A 25,679-nucleotide genomic window follows, 5' to 3' on the forward strand; every position below is an offset into this window, starting at 1 on the left:
CTGGCCCTAGTGGGATCCTAAGCTGAAGGTGTCACAGTAGTGACCTGGGCTTTGGTCTGGCCATGTGTATCTTGTCTCATGGGAACCAGGCTGAAATGGGGTCTTAGGCTCCTACTGGTGCTAGGGAGGGAGAGGCATAAGTAGTATCACATGGTCAGGCAGGACCAGTGAGTGCTCCAGGATGGGGGTTTGGAGTCAGGGATCTGTGGGTCAAGGTCCATCAGGCATTGGTGGAAAGAGTCCTGGCCAAAGCATGGGCAGAGCTGGGTGACGTTGGACAATTCATGGTCCTCTTTGGGCACTTCTTCCAGTTTGCTGACTAAAGGATCACACGGGTTTCTATCTCTTTCTGGTATGGGGACCCCAGGAACTCATCAGGGGCACAAACCACTGTTTTACCCATAATTTCAGGCAGGGGGCGCGCGTCCCCAAGCCCCGGCAAGGATCCCAGGACCAGTAGTAGCTCTGGAATAGAAGGGCTCAGGGACCTCGTGAGGGAAACCTCAATTCCTTGGGAAACCTCAACTCCTACCTAAGCTGGGAGAGAAGCTCTGAGCTGCTGGGGTGCACTAGTGCTCCAGTCCCCGCTCCATTCCTGTCACCGCCAAAAGCCCTGGGAAGAAAGACAGCAGTGTAGCGCCGGCTCACCTCAGCTGCTGGTCCGGGGGTGCTTGGGCACAGTCTCTCAGAAGGCCCGACGCCCCGCCCACCCCAGACCCCACCTCTGGCTCCGCCTACTCCGGTCCTACCTCTGGCCCTGCCTTTGCCTCGGCCCTTCCCTTGCCACAGCATCTTCTGTCCCGCAACCTCTTCCCACGCCTACTCGGCTTCTCCTTGGGAGACTTATAGTGCGGCTCTGCCGGGTCCTCAATGCGTGATCCTCCCCGGATCGTAGCCCTTTTCAAACCTGAAGCATCCGTGGCTCTTGCAGCTTCGCCCCCCCTGCAAACCCTGTCCTGGTCCCCATCGTGGGGTCACGAATAGATGTAGTTGTGGCCCTCCTTTCGCTAACGCCCGGAACTTTGCACCTACACCCCACCCTCAAAAAGGCCAAAAACTTTTTTCGTAAAACATTTTTACTCCTTTCAACCCAGAAACATCACAATCTAAGAGGACAAGAGGTACGGAAAAAAGAAAGGGGCGATGGGGTGGGGGGTAGGGGACTTTGCGCTGGAGGAGGCCAGGGAAAACCCTCTCCCACCTTCTGCATTCCCTCCCCCACAGTTGTGAGCGGGCCAGTGAGTGGGGAGGAGGAGCCCTCAAGGGCACTTCCGCTCCACGCACTGTTTCCCGCCTTCTTCGTATTCCTGCTTGGAGATCCACATCTGCTGGAAAGTGCCCTGGGTACGGGGGATGACACCGGCTGTCAGGGAGGCCCTGGAGGAGTTTGAGAAAACGCCTCCCACATTCCACACGTGCTGGCTCAGCCCTTGGAAACCCTCTTCCTGCCCTCCCCCCAAGGCCCACTTCTCATCCGCAACGACCTCTCCAACTCCAATCTCCCCCCCATCCTCCCGCCAATCCGTTTATATTCTAGGGCGAATACCCTCCTTCATATCGTTCAATTATAATGTTGACTCATTCATTAAACAAATTTATTGCGCACCTGTCTGCCCTGGGCCAGGCTCTATTTTCGACCTTGGTGGTTCAACTTACAGCCCCAGGCCAGCCAACCGGCACCCAACAACTCCCTCCCCACTCTCCCCGCCTCCACCTACCCCCACTCCCCACCCAATTCACGCACACATATACATATATTCTTCCTCTACCAGGAGTCTTATTACTCCACCAAGCCTTACAAACAGTCTAGTCTTTCCTAATTCCCAAGAAAATCTTTCCCCCACTCTCACCATTCCTGCAGCACCTAACTTGTGATGGAGATGTGGTCATTCTGGCATCCCCCCCCCCCCAAAGTTGCCCCTTGAAGGGCCTCCTGCACTGGGCATCCCAGACTGTCTCTTCTTGTTGAGGATTGCTCTGTTTCTGCTTAAAAGTTGGGTCTATGTCCATGGTTCTGTCCTGTTTTCTCTCCTTGGCTCATAGAACAAGCCTTCCTGGATCAGCTCATCCACTCCGGTGACTTCTTATGAGCTAAAACCCCACGCCTCCCTCAATTTCCCCTTTCCCTTGCAGATCTCCATGCCAAGTAACAGGGCCAAGTACTCAGCTGTCTTATGGATACCTCCTCCTGAGTGTTCTTCAGGACCTCAAACTCAACATATACACCACTGAGTTTATCATCTTCCCCCAGATCTGACCCAAATCTGCTTCTGTGGTTTTTCTTGCCTTCTACACTAGCACTGTCCAATAGAGCTGCCACTAGCCACATCTGGTTATTGAGCACTTGAAACATGGCTGGTCTGAATTGAGATGTGCTCTATGTAAAATACACACTGAATATTGAAGATGAAGTCCACAAAAAAGAATATAAGATATCCCAATCATTTTTATATTGATCATATATTGCAATGATATCTTGGATATATTGAATTAAATAAAATTTATATTCTTTAAACTTAATTCCACCTGATTCTTTGGAATCTTTTATATATGGCTACTAGAAAATTTTATTTATTTATTTTAATTTTTTATTGATTGATTTTAGAGAGATAGAGAGAAGCATTCATTTGCTGTTCCACTTAGTGTGCATTCATTGGTTGCTTCCCATATGGATCCTAACAGGGGATCAAAGCTGCAACCTTGGTGTTTCAGGAGAATGCTCTAACCAACTGAGCCAACTGGCCAGGGCCTAAATATGGCTACTAGAAAATTGTACATATGACTTACATTATATCCCTATTGGACAGAGCTGCTAGAAGCTAGTATCTTGGGCCTCATCCTGGACTCCTTCTCTCTTCCTTCTTGTACCCAAATAGTGTCTACATTATGTCAGTCAGACCTCTGATAAGCTCCCTAATCCACTCCCTGACATCCACTCCTCTGTTAAACCTTAATCACAGTGGAGACCACTGAGCCCAAGTGAGCTTCTTAAACTAACATTCGATTGTGTCTGCTCATTGCCTTTGGCCTTGCCTGCCTCTCTCCATGGTCCAAGCACCTTCTCTCCCTTTTTGTCTCATGAATTCTTACTAGTCTTCCCATTTCCTTTTGAATCCTTCTTTTTTTATTTTTTGTATTTTTTTTTTTTTTTGGTATTTTTCTGAAGTTGGAAACGGGGAGGCAGTCAGACAGACTCCCACATGCGCCCCACCCGGATCCACCCGGCATGCCCACCAGGGGGCGATGCTCTGCCCATCTGGGGCATTGCTCTGTTTCAACCAGAGCCATTCTAGCACCTGAGGCAGAGGCCATGGAGCCATCCTCTGCGCCCAGGCCAACTTTGCTCCAATGGAGCCTCGGCTGTGGGAGGGGAAGAGAGAGACAGAGAGGAAGGAGAGGGGGAGGGGTGGAGAAGCAGATGGGCGCTTCTCCTGTGTGCCCTGGCTGGGAATCGAACCCGGGACTCCTGCACACCAGGCCGACGCTCTACCATTAAGCCATCTGGCCAGGGCTTCTTTTTGAATCCTTTTTACAGGCCCTTCATGACCCCTGAACTGGATCAGGTCATTCCTTAAAGAAATATCCTCATACTTGGTAACTTTCTGTTTAATTATCTTGGCCTCTAGACTGTCCCTGCTATGGAAGCAGGGACTATGCCAGGCTGTCTGTTCACTTCCAGTGCACAAGAGTCCCACAGTAACTACGTGTGGCTGGCATACTCAGCCCTGAGCTAACTTCAGACTGCAGCCTCCTGCCTTTCTGACCCTTGTTTGTGTCTCTCTGGTGACTCCCTCTCTAGTGGATATCCTTTTTGTCCTATCATAGCTCTGCTGTCCCTTCTGTGTGGCTGATACCTTATATAGTTTGTATCTCCAACTTCCTGCTCAACATCTTGCTTCTGTCCCAGCAGCAGGTCTGAACTGAACTCACTACCTACTGCCCCAGAACCAACTTGCCTACCTCCTCTAACTTCCCCTTGCTCTCCTCCCCATCCCCACTGCTACCCACTCTATGATTCCAGGACAATATAGCCTCCTTGCAAGATCTCCTCACATCCAGCTCATACCAGTATCCCCAAAGGCATAGTCTTCTCAAACATGCTTGTGACTGTCACCTAGCCTTGCCCCACCTTCAGAGTCTCCTTTCTGCTGAATGAAGTGGTTGCTTCGCCTTGGCACACAAGGCTACCACAATCTCATCCCAACGAACCTTTCTAGCTTCCTGTCCCCTGCTCCCTGGTTTGCGTCCTGATGGGACATTAACCCTCTGGAAGCACTTACTGCCCTTTCTCAAAAACAAATGTTTGTTGAATGAGTAAGTGTGGAGGCAGGCAAGGTGCTGGGGCTGCCACTTTCCCACAGGCAGAGACAGGCCAGACCCCTTCTCACTCACCAGTGAGGCCAGGATAGAGCCTCCAATCCAAGGGCTGAACTTGCGCTCCATGGTGCTGTTGCTGGCGATGAGTTTCAGTCGCATGCTCTGGGGGGAAAGAAGGGCTGGGGGAAGCGGACCCCTGGGTTCTGAGAAAGGACAGGGCTGGCGGTGGGGAAGACTGGGGAGCCATAGGGGTGAAGGGTCTGTTCTGGTGGCCAGAACACTAGATGTTTGGGAAAGAAGAAGGACTTGGTCCTGAAGGGTTAAACCAGGACTACAGTCCGGGGGCCCTAGCTGGGGGTGGTCTCCTACCGGTGGGGTCTTCTGGGAAAGCTCTCGATTGAGCCTGTCAGTGAAGCCCTGAAGCAGTGTGTTCCCACCAGTGACAATGACACTGCCATATAGGCCCTGAGAGCAGGGAGGAGGAGTAAGCAGACAGGGAACAGCCTTTCCCTGTATCCCCACTTCTCCTGGGTTCCTTTGCCCAGCTGCAGGCTTGGGCCTCACCGGGCGAATGTCAATGTCACACATGCCGATGCTCGTGGTCACCACATGGCCCACACCTAACATGGTGTTCCCTGAGAGGCCCTGCAAAGAAAGATGACCTGAGCTTTGGGCCTTCTGCCCTCTCTCCCCAGACTCTTGTGACCCTTACCAGCTTTACCCACACCTCAGCATCCAGGGACTCCAGCCAGCCCCACCATAGTGCCCTCCGGCCAGCCCAACCTTGACATTGGAGGGATCAAACAGTCCCTCAGGGATGCGGAGCCGCTCAGCGCCGTAGTCTGTGTTGTAGCCATTCGGCATCTCATAATGCACTGTGGGCATTTGCGCAGCCACCCTGCACAGGACGGAACAAAACTTTGTCTGGAGTGCTCCCGAAGGACCAGAGGTTCCCCCTGAGCCCCAGGCTTGCCTTCTTTTCCATGCCTCCCCCAGCTGTGGGCCCCACTCACTGCTCATCATAGGGAGAGTCTGAGACCTGCAGCACAGAAGCCTGGAAGTCCTGGATCACCTCCTGAGAACCCAGGAAGTTGTGAGGGTTGGACACTCTCCTCAACAACCCCCAACCCCAGCCCACCTGCAGGGCCTCTGTCCCTTTCCCTCTACTCATGGTGAGGGACTAGCATCTAGGGAGGGGTGTTTCAGGGGACCCTTTCCAGAGCCTCACATTGCACATGTAGTTATGCCAAGACTTGGAAACCTGGGGTAGCTTCTCCTTCTTCTTCCAGTTTGGTGGGGCGCCCTCCCGCACGGGCTCCTGTGGGGGCACAGCCTATGAGCACCCTTCCTCATCCCACACTTGCTCAGCCTACCCTGACCACACCTGCATTCCATCACTCGCTGGCTCTGCAGCTAATAGATCCTGAGCTCTGCTCTGTGGCCCACAAAATGTGTTTCTCTCCTTCCTTGTTGGAGGAGGGATAATGAGGAGAGCTTGTACCTGCTTACGCCATGCATGCAATGGGTACAACTGATCAGAAAGGCCTGGGTCAGAGAAAGCTAAGGGAATAGGGAATACAGTGGGAGACCAGAACCTTAAGGAAACAGCCTTTACTGAGCCATGTTGCATGGGGTGGTCCAGGGCAGACCCCTGCGTGTAGCATCTTATTTGACATAGCAGCCTTATGCATTGTTATTCTACTTTATAGGGGATGAAAATGAGGCTTGAGGAACTTCAGTCTCATGCTCTAGATCATACAGTTATTACATGGCAGAAACAGGCCTTGAATCGAAGTCTATTGGACCCCAGAACTCACCACACTGACCCTTCACATCATGCTACCAGCTGACTGTATGACCTAGGCCATGTCCCTCAGTCTATCTGTATCTCTAATGCCTTGATTGTAAATTGAGAAACTGGACCCAGGGTGCTGCGGGGGCTCTCCTGCTCCCTGATCTTATATCTAATGGATCAGTGGGTCCACAGTCACAGGTGAGTGCCCAAAATGCTCCAGAGGTCCCACCTTGGCTGCAATCATATAAGGTGGGATAATGTCAATAGCCATTTCCTGAAAGAGCTCCCGGCACTGCATGGAGATGAAGTCCCCTGCCAGAGGTGACTTGACGATGCCTAGAAGGGGAGGGGTGTCAGAGCCTGGTCTCCCAAGGTGACCCCAACCTCAGCCGAGGTCCCACCTTGCTGTAGGACGTAGCCATCATGCACTGGAATGGCCGTGGTGTGGGTGGCCCCACTGTCCAGAACCAGGCCTGTGGAGCGTCCATTTGCAAAGCTGGCATGGGATGGGTAGGTCAAAGAGACAGCAGTAGCAAATGAGGGGGCAGAGGCCCAGGTCTGACCTGGTCACTCTCTGCTGTCTCCTGGTTTGTGACCCATCTGGAAGAAAGCTCCTGATACCCCCTATACTTTTCTCCTGTCTGAATCACAACATCTCTTGTAGTCCTTTCGGAGCTCCCAGACTCTCTTTCGTCTTGGTTTTATGTTCTATGGGCTCCTTGAAATTAGGGGTCATATTGCCCCAGTGCCTAGTACAGGGTTCAATACAAGACAGATCCTTAAAAAAATGCTGATTAGCTGCCTCGGAAGGAAACTCCTCAGTGTCATAGATCTTCTCTCCTCTCTCCAGACCCAGTCCCTGCTGTTTACTTGGCTCAACTCTCTCTCTGCTCAACCTGATGCAAGAAATGGAAAGTAGCAGTTTATCTGGCTACCCCAGGGTCAAGACATTCAGCCCACAGAGGCTTTCTGTACTAATGGAGTTCATGGGGGGTGTCTGCCCCTCCAGTACCTTATCTCTACAGAATCAGGCCCATCCCCCAGCTCAGCATGACACACACACACCCTGGCCCTCCACCCAGGCAGAGCAGCTCGACCCAGAGGATACGCGGTGAGCACAGCTGTCTTGCATAAGAAGAAGGCAGGAATGTTGTACTGCTCGAACATCAGCTCTGTCAGCTTCTCCCGCTTAGCCCGTGTGTTCCACTGGAGAGAAAGTGCAGGAGGGAAGGATTCAGGAATGGAGAGGCACAGACCCACGTACACACACACACACACACACACACACACACACACACACACTTTTAACTGAGGACAGAAGTCAGTCCCCTTGACCCACCTTTAAAATGTGAGAACTATAGGCCCTGGCCGGTTGGCTCAGCGGTAGAGCGTCGGCCTGGCGTGCAGAAGTCCCGGGTTCGATTCCCGGCCAGGGCACATAGGAGAAGCGCCCATTTGCTTCTCCACCGCCCCCCCTCCTTCCTCTCTGTCTCTCTCTTCCCCTCCTGCAGCCAAGGCTCCATTGGAGCAAAGATGGCCCGGGCGCTGGGGATGGCTCCTTGGCCTCTGCCCCAGGCACTAGAGTGGCTCTGGTCTCGGCAGAGCGAGGCCCCGAGTGGCAGAGCGTTGCCCCCTGGTGGGCAGAGCGTCGCCCCTGGTGGGCGTGCCGGGTGGATCCCGGTCGGGTGCATGCGGGAGTCTGTCTGACTGTCTCTCCCCATTTCCAGCTTCAGAAAAATACAAAAAAAAAAAAAAAAAATTAAAATGTGAGAACTATAAATAATTTTTTAAGAGCAGAAGTATTTGTCCCTATTCATTCTTTTAAAAAACATTTATTTTATTGAGTATAGAGAGAGGAAAGGAGAGAGAGAAACAGAGAGACAAGAACATTAGTATGACCTGTATGTACCCTGACTGGGGATTGAACAGGCAACATCTGTGTTTCTGGACGATGCTCTAACAGAACTATCAGACCAGGAAAAAAATCAAATAAAATTTTATTTTTATTTTTTTTAGCTTGAGAGAGACAGAGAGAGATAGAGACAGAGACAGACAGGAAAGGAGAGAGATGAGAAGCATCAACTTGTAGTTGTGTCACTTTGATTTTTCATTGATAGCTTCTCATACATGACTTGATAGGGGAGGGGCTCCAGCCAAACCAGTGACCTCTTGCTCAAGCCAGCAACCTTGCGCTCAAGCCAGTGACCTTGGCCTTCAAACCAGTGAGCTATAGGCTCAAGCCAGTGACCATGGGATCATGTCTATGATTCCACGCTCAAACTGACAACCCTGCACTAAGCTGGTAGCTCATGCTCAAGCCAGATGAGTCTGCACTCAAGCCAGTGACCTTGGGGTTTTGAACCTGGGTCCTCAGCATCCCAGGTTGACACTTTATCCACTGTGCCACCACTGGTCAAGCACTATAAATAATTTTAAAGATCACAATTCAAATCCAACTGAAGAAGACACAACTCAGAGAGACATAGTGACTTGCCCGAGGTCACATGAAAAGCTCTTGGTAGAGCTGGGTCTAGTGTCATAGTCTCTTGACTCCTAGCCCAGTGTTCTTTATTTTACAATATACACACTTCAGGCTCTTTCTAGCCCCCAGTATATTTCTCTTCTTCCTCATTCTAATCATTTCAGAGGCAATAATGCTGGAGAGATTTCTGGGTAAAAATGGTGGATTGAATACAAACATCCAATTTTATTCTCTTTCAGGATTGCAGCAAAATTATAACAGGGCAATTTCAAAAGACATAAACTCACAAAACCCAACAAACACCATCTTCTTCTCCATCCCTCTTTCGTCTCTCTCCCTCTTTCTCTCTTCTCTTCCCACAGCCATGGCTTGATTGGTTCAAGCAAGTTGGCTTCAGGAACTAAGGATGGTTCCTGGGCCTGCACCTCAGGTGCTAAAAAATGGCTCGATTGCTGAGCAACGAAGAAAGGGCCCCATATGGCCAGATCATCACCTTCTAGTGGGCTTGCCAGGTGGATCCTGGTCAGAGCTCATGAGGAAGTCTGTCTCTCTGCCTCCCCTCCTCTCTCACCAAAAAAATATAAATAAATAAACCCAACAAACACATGAAATAATGCTCAACACTGATGGCCATTAGGGAAATGTAGATCAAAAGCACAATGAGATAACACTTCACATCCAATAATATGGTAATAATAATTTGAAAAAAAGATACAGAAAATAATAAGTGTTAGAAGGAAGTGGAGAAATTGAAATAACTGTACATTGCTGGTGGGAAAGTGAAATGGTTCCGCCACTGTGAAAAACATTAAATTACCAGATGGCCCAGCAATTTCACTTCTAGTTATATACCGAAAAGAATTTAAAACAGGTACTCAAACATATCAGTGCCGCTATGCAGATATACAACTGTGCATAGTGGCACTATCGACAATAGCCCAAAATGAAAACAATCCAAATGTTCATCAATAGAAGAACATAAAAACAAATTGTAGATAACCATACAATGGAATATTACTCAACCATAATAAAAAATAAAGTACTGACACATACTACAACATGAATGAATCTCAAAAACATGCTAAGTGAAAGAATATAGACACAAAAGGTCACATAATGCATGATTCCATCTCTCTAAAAAATCCAGAATAGACATATTCATAGACACAAAAAACAGATTGATGGTTGTCAGGGGCTAGTTATGAAAATGATTTTTCTTTTGGGGGGCAATGGAGTGTTTTGGAACTAGAGATGATGGTTGCACAACATTGTGAATGTATTAAATTGTTAACATTTAAATGTTAATGTTCTATTATGTGAATTTTATGAGAGAGGGAGAGGAGACCAGCAAAGGTTGGAAATAATAAGAAAGGAGAAAACAGCGACATATTTTTAAAGTTGGAAATCAGCTAGGTGAGTGGTAACTGACTTAACAGATCAAGAGTGCTAACTCATAAACTAGTAGTGGAAAAACCCCAGGAACAACTTGTATTAAAGTGCAGAATCCTCACAGTGCTCAGGAATTGGTAGTTTGAGGTATCTCTGGAATTGAAGGTGAAGGGAAAGCTAATACAAAATTGTTTAAAGCTAATCAAGTAACAGACCTAAACTCTTTCCCCAATTCCATGTCATTGGGCAATTGCCCACCCCAACCTTAGCATAAAACTGAGAGTTGACTCTTTACAGAGTAAAACTGTGTGGATCTCTGAATTGATGAGACGCTTGACAGAATTAGGAGTGAGGACACCACACTTAAAACAAAGGAATTAAGTGATGCCATGCATAATGGAATGTGGAGAACATCAGCCCTATTCTTTTATTTGGCTCTCATAATGGTGTGGTTAGGCCCATCTTTAGGATGGAAATCTTTCCTGGGGATTATATCAAAGATCTATCGAAAGATTCCAATTATCAGAGGCTGCTTAACAAACATCCCAGTCAGATCAACCTATAACAAAGATCATAGTGAGCATATCCCCCACCCCACAAAGCATCCTATCAGTTTTTTAGTCCCCCATCTTAATTATATATAAGCATACAACCAAGGATTTGCATAAATCTAAGAAAAGCTTCTAAAATGAGATAGAGACTCCTAAAAGGGGCAGAAAAAATAAAGCAGCTTACAACAGAGATGATGCAGGGATAAAAACTCTCAAGAAAATAAATAAAAAGACAAAATTTATAATTTTCTTATGAGATAACAGATTACACTGAATCCGTGAAACAAAAATAGAATGCTTTAAAAAATAACATTTGTGGTCCTGGCCAGTTAGCTCAGTCAGTTGAGAATGTCATCCCAAAACAAAATAATTCAAATAATAAGATTTCTCAAAACAAGTAACAAAGAAAACTGAGATAAGTAAGTAAATTTAAATTACTGAATTGAATAATTATTGAATTATTTTTTTCACTGATTGACAGATTTCTAGGGTCATTGAAGGGACATACTGTCTGACTAAAGCAGTGATTTTCAACCTTTTTCATATCATGGCACACATAAACTAATTAGTAAAATACTCAGCACACACAAAAATATATTTTTTGCCCATCTGATAAAAAAAATAGGTATAATTTTGATTCATTCATACTGGATGGCTACTGTTGTATTGGCTGTTCTTTTTTTTTTATAGGGACAGAGAGAGAGTCAGATAGAGGGATAGACAGGGACAGACAGACAGGAATGGAGAAAGATGAGAAGCATCAATCATCAGTTTTTTGTTGCGATACCATAGTTGTTCATTGATTGCTTTCTCATATGTGCCATGACCGTGGGCCTTCAGCAGACTGAGTAACCCCCCGCTCGAGCCAGTGACCTTGGGTCCAAGCTGGTGAGCTTTTTTTGCTCAAACCAGATGAGCCTGAGCTCAAGCTAGCAACCTCGGGGTCTCGAACCTGGGTCCTTCCGCATCCCAGTCCGATGCTCTATCCACTGCGCCACCGCCTGGTCAGGCTTGGCTGTTCATTTTTTAATTTGACAATCTAAGATAAAAGAGGTCAGTGCCCCTGACTAAATAGTCAGGTATTGCATGTATTAAAAAGTCTTGTAGTAACCTGGCCTGTGGTGGCACAATGGATAGAGTGTCTACCTGGAATGTTGAGGTCACCAGCTTGAAACTCTGAATTGCCAGCTCAAGGCAAATATAAAGAACAATCAGTGAAAAACTAAAGAGAAGCGTCTGACTAGGCGGTGGTGCAGTGGATAGAGCATCGGACTGGGATGCCGAGGACTCAGGTTCAAAACCCCAAAGTCGCCAGCTTGAGTGCAGGCTCATCTGGTTTGAGCAAAGCTCACCAGCTTGGACTCAAGGTCACTGGCTCGAGCAAGGGGTTACTCAGTCTGCTGAAGGCCTGTAGTCAAGGCACATATGAGAAAGCAATCAATGAACAACTAAGGTGTCACAATGCACAACAAAAAACTAATGATTGATGCTTCTCATCTCTCCATTCCTGTCTATCCCTCTCTCTGACTCTATGTCTCTAAAAAAAAAAAAAAAAAAAAAAAAAAACTAAAGAGAAGCAACTTTGAATTGATATTTCTTGCTCCTCCCCCCCCTCTCTGTAAAATCAAGAAATAAAATTCTCAATACCCCCCCTTTTTTTAATTCTTGTGGCACACCAGTTGAAAATCATTGGTTTGCCTGACTTGTGGTGGTACAGTGGATAAAGTGTCAATCTGGAATACTGAGGTTGCCAGTTACAAATCCCGGACTTGCCTGGTCAAGGCACATAGGAGAAGCAACTACTATAAATTGATGTTTTCCACTCCTCCCTTCTCTCTCTGTCTCTCATTCTCAGAAGGGAAGGAAGGAAGGAAGGAAAGAAAGAAAGAAAGAAAGAAAGAAAGAAAGAAAGAAAGAAAGAAAGAAAGAAAGAAAAAGAAAGAAAGCAACGAGAGAGAGAGAGAGAGAGAGAGAGAGAGAGAGAGAGACAGGAAGGAAGAAAGGAAGAAAGGAAGAAAAGAAAAGATCACTGGACTAGAGTAATGGATGAAAATAAACTAATATAATGATGTGCAGTTATAGAACACTGAGAACAAAGTGAAAATTCTATAAACTTTCAGAAGGAAAATAATTACATCAAGGATCACAAAATTAGATATTTTCAGCCCTCTTGATGGCAACAATAGATGCTGGAAGACAATGGAAAAGATTGTGAAGAAAAATGATTTCCAATTTGGAGTGTTATACCTAGCTAAAATATCAATACAAGGGCAGACATGCAAGATTTTAAAAAAGCTTACTTCCTGTGACTTTTCTAAGGCAATAACTGGAAGATGTACTCCATGAAAATAATGGAGTAAATCAAGAAAAAGAGTCACAAGATACAGGAAACTGAACTTTTCTTTTTTTTTCTTTTTTTTTTTTTCTTTTTTGCATTTTCCCAAAGCTGGAAATGGGGAGGCAGTCAGACAGACTCCCGCATGCGCCCGACCAGGATCCACCCGGCATGCCCACCAGGGGGCTATGCTCTGCCCATCAGGGCGTAGCTCTGTCACGACTAGAGCCACTCTAGCGCCTGGGGCAGAGGCCAAGGAGCCATCCCCAGCGCTTGGGCCATCTTTTGCTCCAATGGAGCCTTGGCTGCGGGAGGGGAAGAGAGAGACAGAGAGGAAGGAGAGGGGGAGGGGTGGAGAAGCAGATGGGTGGAGAAGCAGATGGGTGCCTCTCCTGTGTGCCCTGGCTGGGAATCGAACCCGGGACTTCCGCACGCCAGGCCGACGCTCTACCACTGAGCCAACCGGCCAGGGCCGAAATAGGACTTTTCAATACAAGGGACAGGTAAAGGCATTCCTTAAGATGATGGTAAAAGGAGATGTCAAGATAATAGTTATATTCTCTGTGTAGAAGTCAACCAGTCCAAAGTGGAGCAAATCAGTGAGTTCTTGGAGAGAATTTTTCCAAAATGTTTATTTTATTGATTTTAGAGAGAGGAAGGGGGAGAGAGAAAGACAGGAACATCTATCTGTTTCTGTATGTGCCCTGACCAGTGATCGAACTGGCAACCTCTTCCCTGCCAGATGATGTTATAACCAACTGAACTATCCAGCCAGGGCTTGGTGAGATTTCCTCAAGAAGATAAAATTGTTCGAATACCTAAAGGAATTAATGTTTTGAAAAGATATAAATAACTGATGAATTATTTAGGATCACACCATTAACTAGATAGAAAACCATGTAAAATAAAAATCAAGACAATTTTTGCCCTGGCTGGATACCTCTGTTGGTTAGAGCATTGTCCTGAAGCACAGAGGTTGTCAGTCCAATCCCCAGTCAGGGCACATAAATGAGTAGCTCAATGTTCCTATCTCTCTCTCTCTCCTTTCCTCTCTCACTAAAATCAATAAATACAAATTTTAAAAATAATCAAGACAGTTTCAGTTCTAAGAAAAATAAAAGCTGTGCAGGAAAGAAAAAGTAACCATAGTTTATTGTCCAACTCAGCCCTGATTACCATACATAATAACAGTGTAAATACTGAATGTTGATCTTAGAAAAACCTAAAATACAATTGTATTTAAAAGTGGGAATAAGAGCCCTGCCTGGATTACTTAGTTAAAGCATTGCCCCATATGCCAAAGTTGTGGGTTCAATCCCTGGTGGAACAACAAATTGATGTTTCTCTCTTTCTTTCAAATCATTTTTTTAAAAACTTTTTAAAAAGTGGAAGTAAAAAAATATAAGTGGTGTGGGCTGGAGGAGGAAAGAGAGCTAAATGTCATTTTCTATAGCTGGAAATCCATAGATAATGCCTAAAACTAAAAAACTCACAAGCAGCAATTTAAGTTTTATTTAGAGATATAAAAGAAAATGACAAGCCTGACCAGGTAGTGGCACAGTGGATTGAGCATTGGCCTGGGACACAGAGGACCCAGGCTCAAAGCCCCAAGGACGCCTGGCTTGAGCATGGGCTCATCCGGCTTGAGTGTGGGCTCATTCGATTTTAGCACGGGCTCACCAGCTTGAGCACAAGGTCACTGGCTTGAGCGTGAGATCATAGACACGACCTCATGGTTGCTGCCTTGAGCCCAAAGGTCGCTGTCTTGAAGTCCAAGGTCACTGGCTTGAGCTCAAAGTCGCTGGCTTGAGCAAGGAGTCACTGGCTTGGCAGGAGTCCTGCCTCCCGGTCAAGACACAGATGAGAAAGCAATCAATGAACAGCTAAGGTGCAGCAACAAATAATTGATACTTCTCATCTTTTTCCCTTCCTATCTGTCCCTATCTGTACCTCTCTCTGTCTCTTTCTGTCTTTCCATCTCTCTCGTGTACTAAAAGGAGAGAGAAAGAAAGAAAGAAAGAGAGAGAGAGAGAGAAACGGAAAGAGAAAAAAAGGGAGGGAGGGAGGGAGGGAGGAAGGAAGGAAGGAAGGAAGGAAGGAAGGAAGGAAGGAAGGAAGGAAGGAAGGAAGGAGAGAAAGAAAATCGCAAAAAAGTAGTTAAAAGAGAGAAAAGCAGTTCCCTCTGGAAATGGGAAAATGGAAGGAGGAGGGTATGAATGGCAGTTTTTATACTAACATATTTTATAAAGAAAATTTATGTGCATGCATAATATTGACAAAAATTTAAGTTAAAGGGTCAAGAAAGGACTTTATCAGGTTAAAAAAAATGGATAAGGCTGACTGGGGGAAGGTTGAGTGGATAAAGTAGGAGGAGAGAGAGGAATGGAGACTAAACCAGGAAGGAAGGGACATGTTTGAAGAGGATGTGGTTGGAAGGAAAGTCTGAAAATTGAGGTGGAGTGATTGATGTTAGTGGCTTGAGGAGAAAGGTGGACGATGGGCTCCAGGGTAAGACTGGGACTAGATGAGGCACTTACCGGGGCCTCAGACATGAGTACTGGGTGCAGGTTTGGCTCAGACTTGACGTGTTTGCTGTAGGTGTGATCCAGGATGGCTCGGAAGCACTCCCAGTCCTCGACTGGGGTCAGGAGACCAGTAGGAAGAGGTAAGGGTGGGCAGGCAGGAGTCCCGAGACAGAAAGGAAAGGAAAGGGAAAGATCAAGTTCAGAGGAGGAAAAATGAGACCAGCTCCAGTGGAAATCCCCCCTTCCCAGGTATCTGGTGAGGCCCCTTGGCTGGGAACTGGGCAGCCGTGGAAAGCAGGGAGGGGATCCCTGGGACTGGGGTAGCTAAAAGGAAAACTCCATGGGCGTGGGTGCTGTGTCCTGGGTTGTGGGGCGGGCTCCAGGTCTGTGTCAGGAGGCGGTGGGTGGGGCCCCTTACTCATGCCATTTTTGAGGGGTGACATGACCTCTGCTCCATCCCGAGGCACATGCAGGGCGTTGGTGTCGATGTGAAAGATCTTCCCTTTCTTCTCTTTCTCCCCCTCCAACTCCAGCCCGCCCCCCTCCTCTGCGGCCAGCAGCCCCACTGTGGTAGGGAAGTCAGCCTAGAGGGGTGAACCGGCAGGAAGAGGAATCAACCTCTTGCCCCCGTCCAAGCCCTTGGCAGGGCCCTCAGCCCGCCCCTGGGTTCACCCCACATTCCCTCTCAGCAGAGCTTCTTTTTGAGCTGTGAGAGCCCTGAGTTTCTGGTAAACCTGGAGGGAAGTCTGGAGGTCCTAGTATTTGGGAAGGGGCTGGAAAGCTCACCTTGGGGCAGTCCTCCCCAGCGTACCCAGCGCGGACTGAGAAGGAGCCAATGTCAAAGACCAGCGCCCCCACCTCATCTGTGCAGGAAGACAGGCGTGTGAGGAGGTCTCTCCCAAACTCTCTCCCCTTGGACAGTTCCGAGGAGAGGTCAGGGCAGAGCCACAGTCTCTTGCCACCTTCAAAACTGGCGGGGGCAGGTGGGAGCTCAGCGAGGAGTCCAGGGTGCTGGGAGTGGGGTTAAGCTTCCAGAGTCCCTTCTTGCCCAGTGGCCTTGTTCAGGCCACTCTCCTTGCTGGCAAGTAAGGGGTCGGGGGCCGGGCGGTGGTGGGTTGAAGGGTGGAGAGGTTGGGCCGGGTGCGCGCGAGAGTCCGGGGAGGACAGAATGTAAGAGTGGCGCAGGACCCAAACCCGGGGCTGGACCAGCTCGAGCGCGGAGGTGACAGGCCCGGGGGTGCCCAGAGCTTGAGTCGCGCCGTTTCGGGGCGAAGGACTGCAGGTGAGGCCGCGCCAGGCTTGGGAGCCCGAAGCGGGAGGCTCGCTCACCTCCGCCGTAGACGCCCCCGCTCATAGTGCCCTCTTAGCGCTGCTCGAGGCCCGTGGGCGGCGGCGGGATCAGCACCGAGGCGGCCGGACAGCTCCCGGGATCCCGGGCAGGGAGGGGCGCGGGGCGGCCAATCGGGAGGCCGGATCCCCCGCCCCCCAAAGCACCGCGGATTGGCTACGAGGAGAGACAATAACCTAGCCAGGGGCCGCAGCTTTAAAGGGACAGACACCACAACATTAGGTGGCCGAGAGGAGATTAGTCGATAGCAAGGACGTTGATAGCAGTAGTACCCAAAAGAGGAAGATCCCGTCCATCCGGAGACCAAGACTTTGCTGGGGTCCCTGCTCCCATACTTTTTAAAATGGGGACAAAGAGAGGGCTCCAAAGGCCGGGAGAGTCGTCCATCCTCAGGCTCCTGATAAAGGTTCTGCCATACCCAGGCTTGAACGAAACCACCTGGAGAGAGAGGGAAGGGAAGAAGGAGAGGAAGATGTACGGGAGGGAGTGTGTTTTCATATTCTCTGTTTATTCCTACCCTTGTCTTTCTGATAGCTCCTCTTTTCCTTGCCCATCCTCTGGTGCCTGGGCCGTACACATACACACATGTACACATGTGTATACACATTCACACATGATACTCAGCTAAACCAGCTTTACCTTCCTTTCCCTATTCCTTTATCTTCATCTGTTCTCCTCAGAACGCATTTATCAAGTAAGCCACTAGAAGTCTCCTAGATTCTTCTGGGCTCCTGGCATGAACTCATATCCACTGCAGTTTTGGTAGTGAAGGTGAGGGAGCAGCTCTGACAGCCTGGCTTCACTGAGACTCTCATTGAACATGTGTAGAGGTGTGTGCCTTTATGTATGTATTTGTATGTGTCAGTATATGTGTGCATATGTGTACATATGTGAATGTTAATACATGTGTGTGTTGGGGGCACTTCTACCTGCTTGTATGGGGATGAGAGGAGCATTAAGATCAGAGATGGTGGAGGAAGAAGGTACTTTGTGATGGCAGCATGCCCCAGAAGATTCTCTGCTCACCAGATGCCCAGACTGGAAGGACAGATGGTTTGAGCTGGCTCATCAGTAACCCCTTGGCAACCTGGGTATTTTACATGCTGAGGGTTTGTTCTAAGTCCAGGTCTGGCTCCCCAGACTGGAGGGGTCCCAACCTCAGTGGGAGGGATGAGCTATAAGGGAGAGAGCTGACTCAAGAGCTGGAAAGTTGAAATATTTTCAAAAATATTTTATTTATTAATTTTTAGAGAGAAAAGAGAGAGAGAAAGCAGTGGGGAAGGAGCAGGAAGCATCAAACTCATAGTAGTTGCTTCTCATATGTGCCTGAACCGGCAAGCCCAGGGTTTTAAACCAGCAACCTCAGAATTCCAGGTCAAGGTTTTCTCCACTGTGCCACCACAGACAGGCTGAATATTCCTGAATGACCTTAGGTCAATCATTGGCTGCTATAAATTGAGGCATGGATGAATTAGATAAGCCACTTAACCTCTCGATGCTTGCATTGATTCATCTTTCAAAAAGCTATTTACAGCCTTCATCATGTCTTTTTTTGTTGACATTTCATGGCATTTCTTCACTTCTGTAAGTTCACCTTGTCAATTCCCACAACCACCTCCCACAACCCAGTCTGGATTTCACATTTGGAAACTACCCCAGTCAAGAGAAATCTTACTGATCCAACTCCTAGATTTTATAAGGATTTCCCCAGATAGAGATACAGCTCTGTCTTGGGTCATATAGCCAACGAGCACAGAGCCAGAACTAGAACTCACATCTCTTATCAGCTAGTTGACAGATGACCTAGTTTCATAACATCTCTGTGTCCCTCTCTAAGCTTCACTGTTCTCATCTGTAGGACAGCTGTAGGACTCAATCTGATGCCAGAATCAAGTGCCTGGCTACAAGCTGGGCATATAGATATTCAGTAAACATTAAGTCCTAAGAATGCCCCTGGGGAGTTTTTGAGGCTTTAATGTTATTATTCATAAGTTAGAAATCTGTAGTCTATCTGGTAATTTTCCAGATGTGTGATGGTTGGTGGAAATGCTGGTTGGCTAACTACAGGACTAGATTTGATTTACCTCCAAGTTAACTGTGGCCAATCTTCATTTGTCATGGGATCTGACATGCTGTTCTATTGTATTATGAAAGCAGTTAAGGTAAGGTTATTATTACATGGCTTTCATCCATTCATTGACTTAACAAGCATCTTTTATGTCTGCCATGTGCCAGGCAGTGTGTGGCATAGGAATACTGAAGTGCATAAGATATATGAAGCTCTCAAGGAGTTTGACTATAGTGGGGAGCACAGACATTTATGAAAGTGTGATAAAATGAAGGCCCAAAGGAGGGAGGGGTCACCTCTGAGAGTCCAGAGAGGCTTCAAGAAGTAAATTTTGAGCTGAATTGTGAAGGGGTTTACTAGTAAACAAGGTGGTATGGTCTTCCTCACAGAGAATAACATGTGCAAAGGTCTAGAGACATGAATATTTCTAGTGTGTGTGGAGACTGTTAGGAGCTCAGTCTAGAAGGAGGGTTGGATATGAGTTGGTGGCAGGGACCACTGTAAGGGGGAGATAAGACTGGAAAGGTAGTAAGAGATCAATTTGTTCATACTTGAGTCAGTTTTTACTTAGCAAACACAAAGCATCTATTATGTGCCAGGCACTGTTATAAATGCTTTACAAATATTAAGTAAGTTAGTTCTCATAATGACCCAATTATTATCTGCATTTTGCAGAGGAACAGAGGCATGGAGAGGTTAAGTGAGTTGCTCCAGGTCACTCAGCTGGTAAATAACAGCTGAGATTTGAACTGTGAAAAGTATGGATCCTGGGGGAGATGTTGTCATGCTTCATTTCACAGATAGTTGTTCTCTAGGTGCTTGATAGACACTGGGAATAAAATGGCTTATATAAATTGATACAATTCTCATCATGTTTAATATCTATCTATCTTGGAATATGGATGATTAAACAGTTAATTCAATGAAGTCACCTGGAAGTTCTCACATGCCAGGCCAATATTCAGGTTAGCCAAATCTGAGTACCTGGTAATGATATCAAAAATGGTAGGGCCAGTGGGTGATGGGTATGCAACATAATTGAAAGACAAGATAACCTGGACATGTTTTCTTTGAATATATGTACCCTGATTTATTGATGTCACCCCAGTAAAATTAAGAAAAATTTATTTATAAAAAAAATGGTAGGGCCAGGACTCTTAGGCCTCACACTTTGGAAATGATTTGACATCTTGTGAGGGTCTGCTCATTGCTTGGAAAGCTCTTCCCCAGCCCTCAGCCAGATAAACCAAATGCCTTGTATTCACAGGGAGCCCCTAGCCAAGGGTGGCAAATTCCCAGAAATAAATAGTCCAGTAAGGCTGCAATAGGAATGCAGCCAGCATTGCAGTGAAGCACAAACAACAGTGTGGTCTGGGAGACAATATTGAAACTAAACCTGAGAAAATGACCTGAATTTTCCTGGCTAACAAGGAAATAGAGTTGGAGTGGGGGTGGAAGGCATTCTGATTGAATAGAGGGGACAAGACCCAGCCTGTGTGTCATGCAAAGAGGTTTAGTCTTTCTCGTGGAATCAATAGGGAACTATCACCTGGTTTTGAACAGCAATGTTATATGATCCAATTTGCATTTTAGAAAGATATCTCTGGAAGCTATTTGGTAGGTTGATTAGAGAGGGACTAGGCTAGAGAACAGGAAATAGGCAAAAATCAAGGTAATAGCAGTTGGCACACAGTAAAAAGGATGGATTTAAGCAATATACAAGGGACAGCATTGACAAGATATATCCACCAGTGACATAGACTACTAGCCTTACATCAATAGTTATCTCCCTTCTTTCTTTGTTAATAATGTTCTAACTAAGTATATAGCTAGAGACTACATTTCCCAGCCTTCCTTGCATCTGGCCAACTTTTGAACAGAAATTAGTGGTGCTTAAACTGGAAAGCACTTATGCTTCCCACTTGCAGTGGATAAGATTCAGGTATGATAGTAAAAGTTGCCTGGGCCACATTGGGCCAGAGATGGATTCTACCTGTTGAGGATGGCAGATATGCCCTCACAGTCCTGGAGGATATATTTTGGGGTTGTTTCTTAAGCCATAGAACTTTTAGGACTCTGTTATAGCAGCTTGGATTGTACTAACTATTGACCGTTGTTCGGATATGTGCACTGAAAAAGTGAGACACTCCTGAGTGGATGGTGTTAACTGGGCCAAGAGATTCAGAGACAGGGTAGGGTTGGGAAGATTGGGGTGGGGTGGAAGAAGATTAACTATTTTTGAATATATTGAATTTGAAATGTCTGAGAACAGTGGTGTAGTAAATATTTTAACAACCAGAAATTTGGGAAGGGGAGCACTAATCCGAAACATTTGCTGGTTTCCATGGTGTAAATACACACCCACCATGATGAATATAAGTTACTTCTATAAACATGACTTCATTGAACAAAGAGGTATGGGGAGGAGAGGTCCACAATGGGATCTTGTTAGCTGATCTGAGCTGGCACAAGCTGACTCTAGCATACTACTGTCTGTGAGCAGCCATATGGAGACACTGTATTCAGTCTGCAGTTGGACATACACCGAGTCTGCACATGAAGGCAGACATCTGGGCTGCAGAGAGAAGTTTGGGAATTATGAGCAATTATGAGATAAAGTCACAATAATGGATAAAGTTACCAGTGGACAGTACAGAGAGTAAAAAGAGGAGGCTGAAGTCAGGATCCTGGAAAAAACAATGTTTACAGAATGTCCTGAGGAAGGGAAGAAGGTCAAGGGGAAAGCTGAGAAAGAACAGTCACAGGAAGGATGAAGTGTCCTATGACCTGTTAGAGCGAGGTTCTTCAAATTTGGTCCAGGACTTTTGCCTTCTCAAAAAAAATTGGTCATTCATTGGTCATCCCCTACTTCTCTGTATCTTTTAGCCACCGACCCACCCCATCCACCCATCTTTCACATTATCATCTAAATAAGCTCCAGTAGCTCCCATCAAAACACAAATATGGTGACTCCACATTCTCCTTCCACTGATACCTGACTTTTCTACCCCCTCCAAGCCAAGACTCTCAAAGCCTTGGCCACTTCAGTTGTCTCCACTCCACTGCCTTTTTTTTTTTTTTTTTTTTTACAGAGAAAGTGGTTTATTGCTTTGAGAACAAAATAAGATGCTCTAGAACAGTTTAATGAAGAAAATACTTTTAGGACTTTTTTTGTTTTGTTTTTTGTATTTTTCTGAAGTTGGAAATGGGGAGGCAGTCAGACAGACTCCCGCATGCGCCCGACTGGGATCCACCCGGCATGCCCACCAGGGGGTGATGCTCTGCCCATCTGTTGCAACCAGAGCCATTCTAGCACCTGAGGCAGAAGCTACAGAGCCATCCTCAGCACCTGGGCCAACTTTGCTCCAATGGAGCCTTGGCTGCGGGAGGGGAAGAGAGAGACAGAGAGGAAGGAGATGGGAAAGGGTGGAGAAGCAGATGGGCGCTTCTCCTGTGTGCCCTGGCAGGGAATTGAACCCGGGACTCCTGCACGCCAGGTCGATGCTCTACCACTGAGCCAACCGGCCAGGGCAGGTCCACTGCCTCTTTATCACTCACCCTCAGCCCACTGCAAGCACAGCATCCATTGCAAATGCTCCAGCAAAGTCACCAGTGGCCTCTTTTTTTATTTATTAATTTATTTATTTTTACAGAGGCAGAGATAGACAGGGACAGACAGACAGGAATGGAGAGAGATGAGAAGCATCAATCATTAGTTTTTTGTTGTGACTTCTTAGTTGTTCATTGATTGCTTTCTCATATGTGCCTTGACCATGGGCCTTCAGCAGACCGAGTAACCCCTTGCTGGAGCCAGCGACCTTGGGTCCAAGCTGGTGAGCTTTTTGCTCAAGCCAGATGAGCCCGCGCTCAAGCTGGCGATCTCGGGGTCTCAAACCTGGGTCTTCCGCATCCCACTCCGACGCTCTATCCACCTGGTCAGGCAGTGGCCTCTTTTTTACTCAATCCTATATGTATGTACTTCCCAGTCCAGTCCTGCTTCACTTCTCTGCAGCATTCAACACAGTTTACCATTCTCTTTTTTAAAACACTCTTTTCCTTTGGTTTCCAGAAATCACATTCTACTGACTTTCTTCTTAGCTATCTGGCTCCTCTGTTGGCAATTTGTCCTCCTCTGCCTGACCTCTAAATGTTGGCGCTCCTCAGGGCTTGGTCTTAGGCCATCTTCTTTTCCATGAATCTCTTTATGACTTCATCTGCTCTAAAATGCCACTCATTCTCAAGGCTCTAATCCAACCCAGATTCTTCTGCTGAGTCCCAGACCTGTTTGGACAATAGCCTACTGAACATTCTTCTTTGCACCTTTCTTAGGCACCTCAAATCTAACACATCCCAATTTAAAACTCTTGATCTTCCTTCCCAAATGTGTCCCTTACCAAATGTTCTGCTCTCAGCAAGTGGCAGCACTTCCAGGATACCAGCTCCTGATTGTTATTTCAATAATCATCTACCATCTGTCTCCTTTGTAAACTGCAAACTCCTTGAAGGCAGAGGAGGGTGCATGTGCTGGCAGTTGTAGTCTCAGTGCCCAGAACAGTGCCAGATAGATAGGTCATTGGGATTCTATAAATATTTGCTAAATGAATTAAAATAGGGAAACATATTAGTACAGAAACCAAAGTGAGAGGAAGCAGTGTCAGATGCCCTATAGAGATGAATAAAATTGGTTTCTAGTCCTAGGCTGCTAGTTTTCTAAGTGACTTTAGGGAAGTCATCTGTAGATGAGAGAAAATTGAAGTAAGTTATCTATAGGGTCCTTTCCAAGTTCTAATATCTAATTGATATTATCTACCTTAATATATCACTGAATTGGTAAGTGCACATAAAGGGAATTTGTACATAACTAAGAATGTGACTTTTTCTTACTTTCTTTAAAAACTTGCACTTTGACCCCCCCTTTTTTAGCGAGAAAGAAAGAGAGACAGAGAGAGGGACAGATATGGACAGACAGACAGGAAGGAGAGACATGAGAAGCACTAATTCTTCATTGTGGAACTTTAGTTATTCATTGATTGCTTTCTCATATGTGCCTTGACCCTGGGGCTACAGCCGAGCCAATGACCCCTTGCTCAACCCAGCGACCTTGGGCTCAAGCCAGCAACTTTGGGCTTCAAGCCAGTGATCTTTGGGCTTAAGTTAGTGACCATGGGGTCAGGTCTATGATCCCGTGCTCAAACTGATGAGCCTGCGCTCAAGCTGATGAACCCGTGCTCAAGCTGGCGACCTCTGGGTTTTGACCTGGGTCCTTTCTGTGTCCAGTCCAGTGCTCTATTCACTATGCTACTACCTGGTCAGGCTCTTCTTTTCCAAGTCAGAGGAGGGGAGATAGAGAGACAGACTCCTGCATGCACCCCCACCAGGACCTACCACACAACCCTTGTCTGGGGCTGATTCTCTGCCCATCTTAGGCCATGATCCCAACTGAGCTATTTTTAGTGCCTGAGGTGGAGGCTCCACAGAGCCATCCTCAGCACACAGGGTTGATGCACTCAAACCAATTGAGCCATGTCTGCAGGAAGGGAAGAGAGAGAGAGAGAGAGAGAGAGAAGGGGGAGGGGTGGAGAAGCAGATGGTCTCTTCTGTGTGCCCTGACTGGGAATTGGACCCGGGTCTTCCACACTTCAGGCTGACACTCTAACGCTGAGCCAACCAGCCAGGGCCTGAAAACTATTTTTAATACCTATAACAGAGTCTATTAAAAAGTGTCTGTTTTGCCTGACCAGGTGGTGGCGCAGTGGATAGAGCATCGGACTGGGATGCTGAGGACCCAGGTTCGAGACCCCGAGGTCGCCAGGGTGAGCGCGGGCTCATCTGGTTTGAGCAAAGCTCACCAGCTTGGACCCAAGGTCGCTGGCTCGAACAAGGGGTTACTCAGTCTGCTGGGGGCCCGCGGTCAGGGCACATGTGAGAGAGCAATCAATGAACAACTAAGGTGTCGCAATGAGCAACGAAAAACTAATGATTGATGCTTCTCATCTCTCCGTTCCTGTCTCTGTCCCTTTCTCTGACTCTCTCTCTGTCTCTGTAAAAGAAAATAAAAGTGTCTGTTTTGATACTTTACTTTTAAATTGCATGAGGACTCAATAAAGGCTATTCATTGTCTTGAACTTTCCAAAGCATTTTTACAATCTGTGGGGATCTTGGCCCAGGCAAATGTAGGAATCATTTCCACTACTATAAAATAGAAACAATGCTAGTATTTAACTTCATAGTATTGTTGTGAGGATTAAACTAGTATGTAAGCCAATAAATACTAGTTATTAGTGCCGTGCAGACCTGCAGAGTTCTACAAAAACCCGCTTTCGATGAGAAACTGCCTCAGCAAGTCCCTTTTCAAGGCATTCCCAAACTCCCAGAGGCCCGCAGCTGCCGCACTCATTCTTGCTCAGGGACTTCCAGAACTGCTGCCCCTTCCCTAAGCCTCCCCAAGGCCTAACCCTGTGCAGGACAGGACCTCTCAAATTCCGTTCCCGGTGGAGGGACGGGGGTCTCACAGGGCGGGGGGCGTGGTCAAGCCGAGAACTGGGGCGTCGAACTTCCCTTCCCTGTCTGGAGCCACCCAATCCGGGAGGGTAGGTCACGTGACCAGAGCGGCTTCACCCTCCCCTGTGCCGCTACCACCTCTTTTAGTCCCAGGGGGAATGTCTTATTATTTCTCGGGAAACAAAGCGTTAATTTTGGTCCTTTTTGCGTCGAAATGGTTCAGAGAAATATCTTCGTTGTTATGGAGTCAATCTTTGCTCCTTGTGGTACTTTCCGCCCCTGCCTCCCCCCACTAAGTAGTTGGTCTCGCCCAGCCGGGCCCTGGGCGCGGCGGTGACGGCCGCGTCACTGGCGGGCGGGATCCCTCC

At 47.1% G+C, this 25,679-nt stretch overlaps 1 protein-coding gene across 2 annotated transcripts; it reads right to left on the bottom strand.

Annotated features, from left to right (window-relative positions):
- Positions 1 to 1,135: 1,135 nt before the first annotated feature.
- On the bottom strand, positions 1,136 to 16,823 carry ACTL6B (actin like 6B). Of its 2 annotated transcripts, XM_066379934.1 has the most exons (14): positions 16,724 to 16,823; positions 16,181 to 16,257; positions 15,813 to 15,978; positions 15,407 to 15,507; positions 7,221 to 7,318; positions 6,514 to 6,608; positions 6,342 to 6,448; positions 5,546 to 5,635; positions 5,331 to 5,392; positions 5,101 to 5,215; positions 4,882 to 4,962; positions 4,687 to 4,782; positions 4,393 to 4,479; positions 1,136 to 1,340 (listed from the first exon to the last, which is right to left on the bottom strand). In XM_066379934.1, exons 1-14 carry the CDS (start codon positions 16,746 to 16,748, stop codon positions 1,260 to 1,262), a joined length of 1,281 nt encoding a protein of 426 aa, XP_066236031.1. In that variant the 5' UTR covers positions 16,749 to 16,823; the 3' UTR covers positions 1,136 to 1,259. The 2 variants fall into 2 exon arrangements, with proteins under 2 accessions (XP_066236031.1, XP_066236032.1); XM_066379935.1 differs by lacking the exon at positions 4,687 to 4,782.
- Between the last annotated feature and the right edge of the window lie 8,856 nt (positions 16,824 to 25,679).

Source organism: Saccopteryx leptura, chromosome 4, assembly GCF_036850995.1.
Source record: "Saccopteryx leptura isolate mSacLep1 chromosome 4, mSacLep1_pri_phased_curated, whole genome shotgun sequence".
Taxonomy (NCBI): domain Eukaryota; kingdom Metazoa; phylum Chordata; class Mammalia; order Chiroptera; family Emballonuridae; genus Saccopteryx; species Saccopteryx leptura.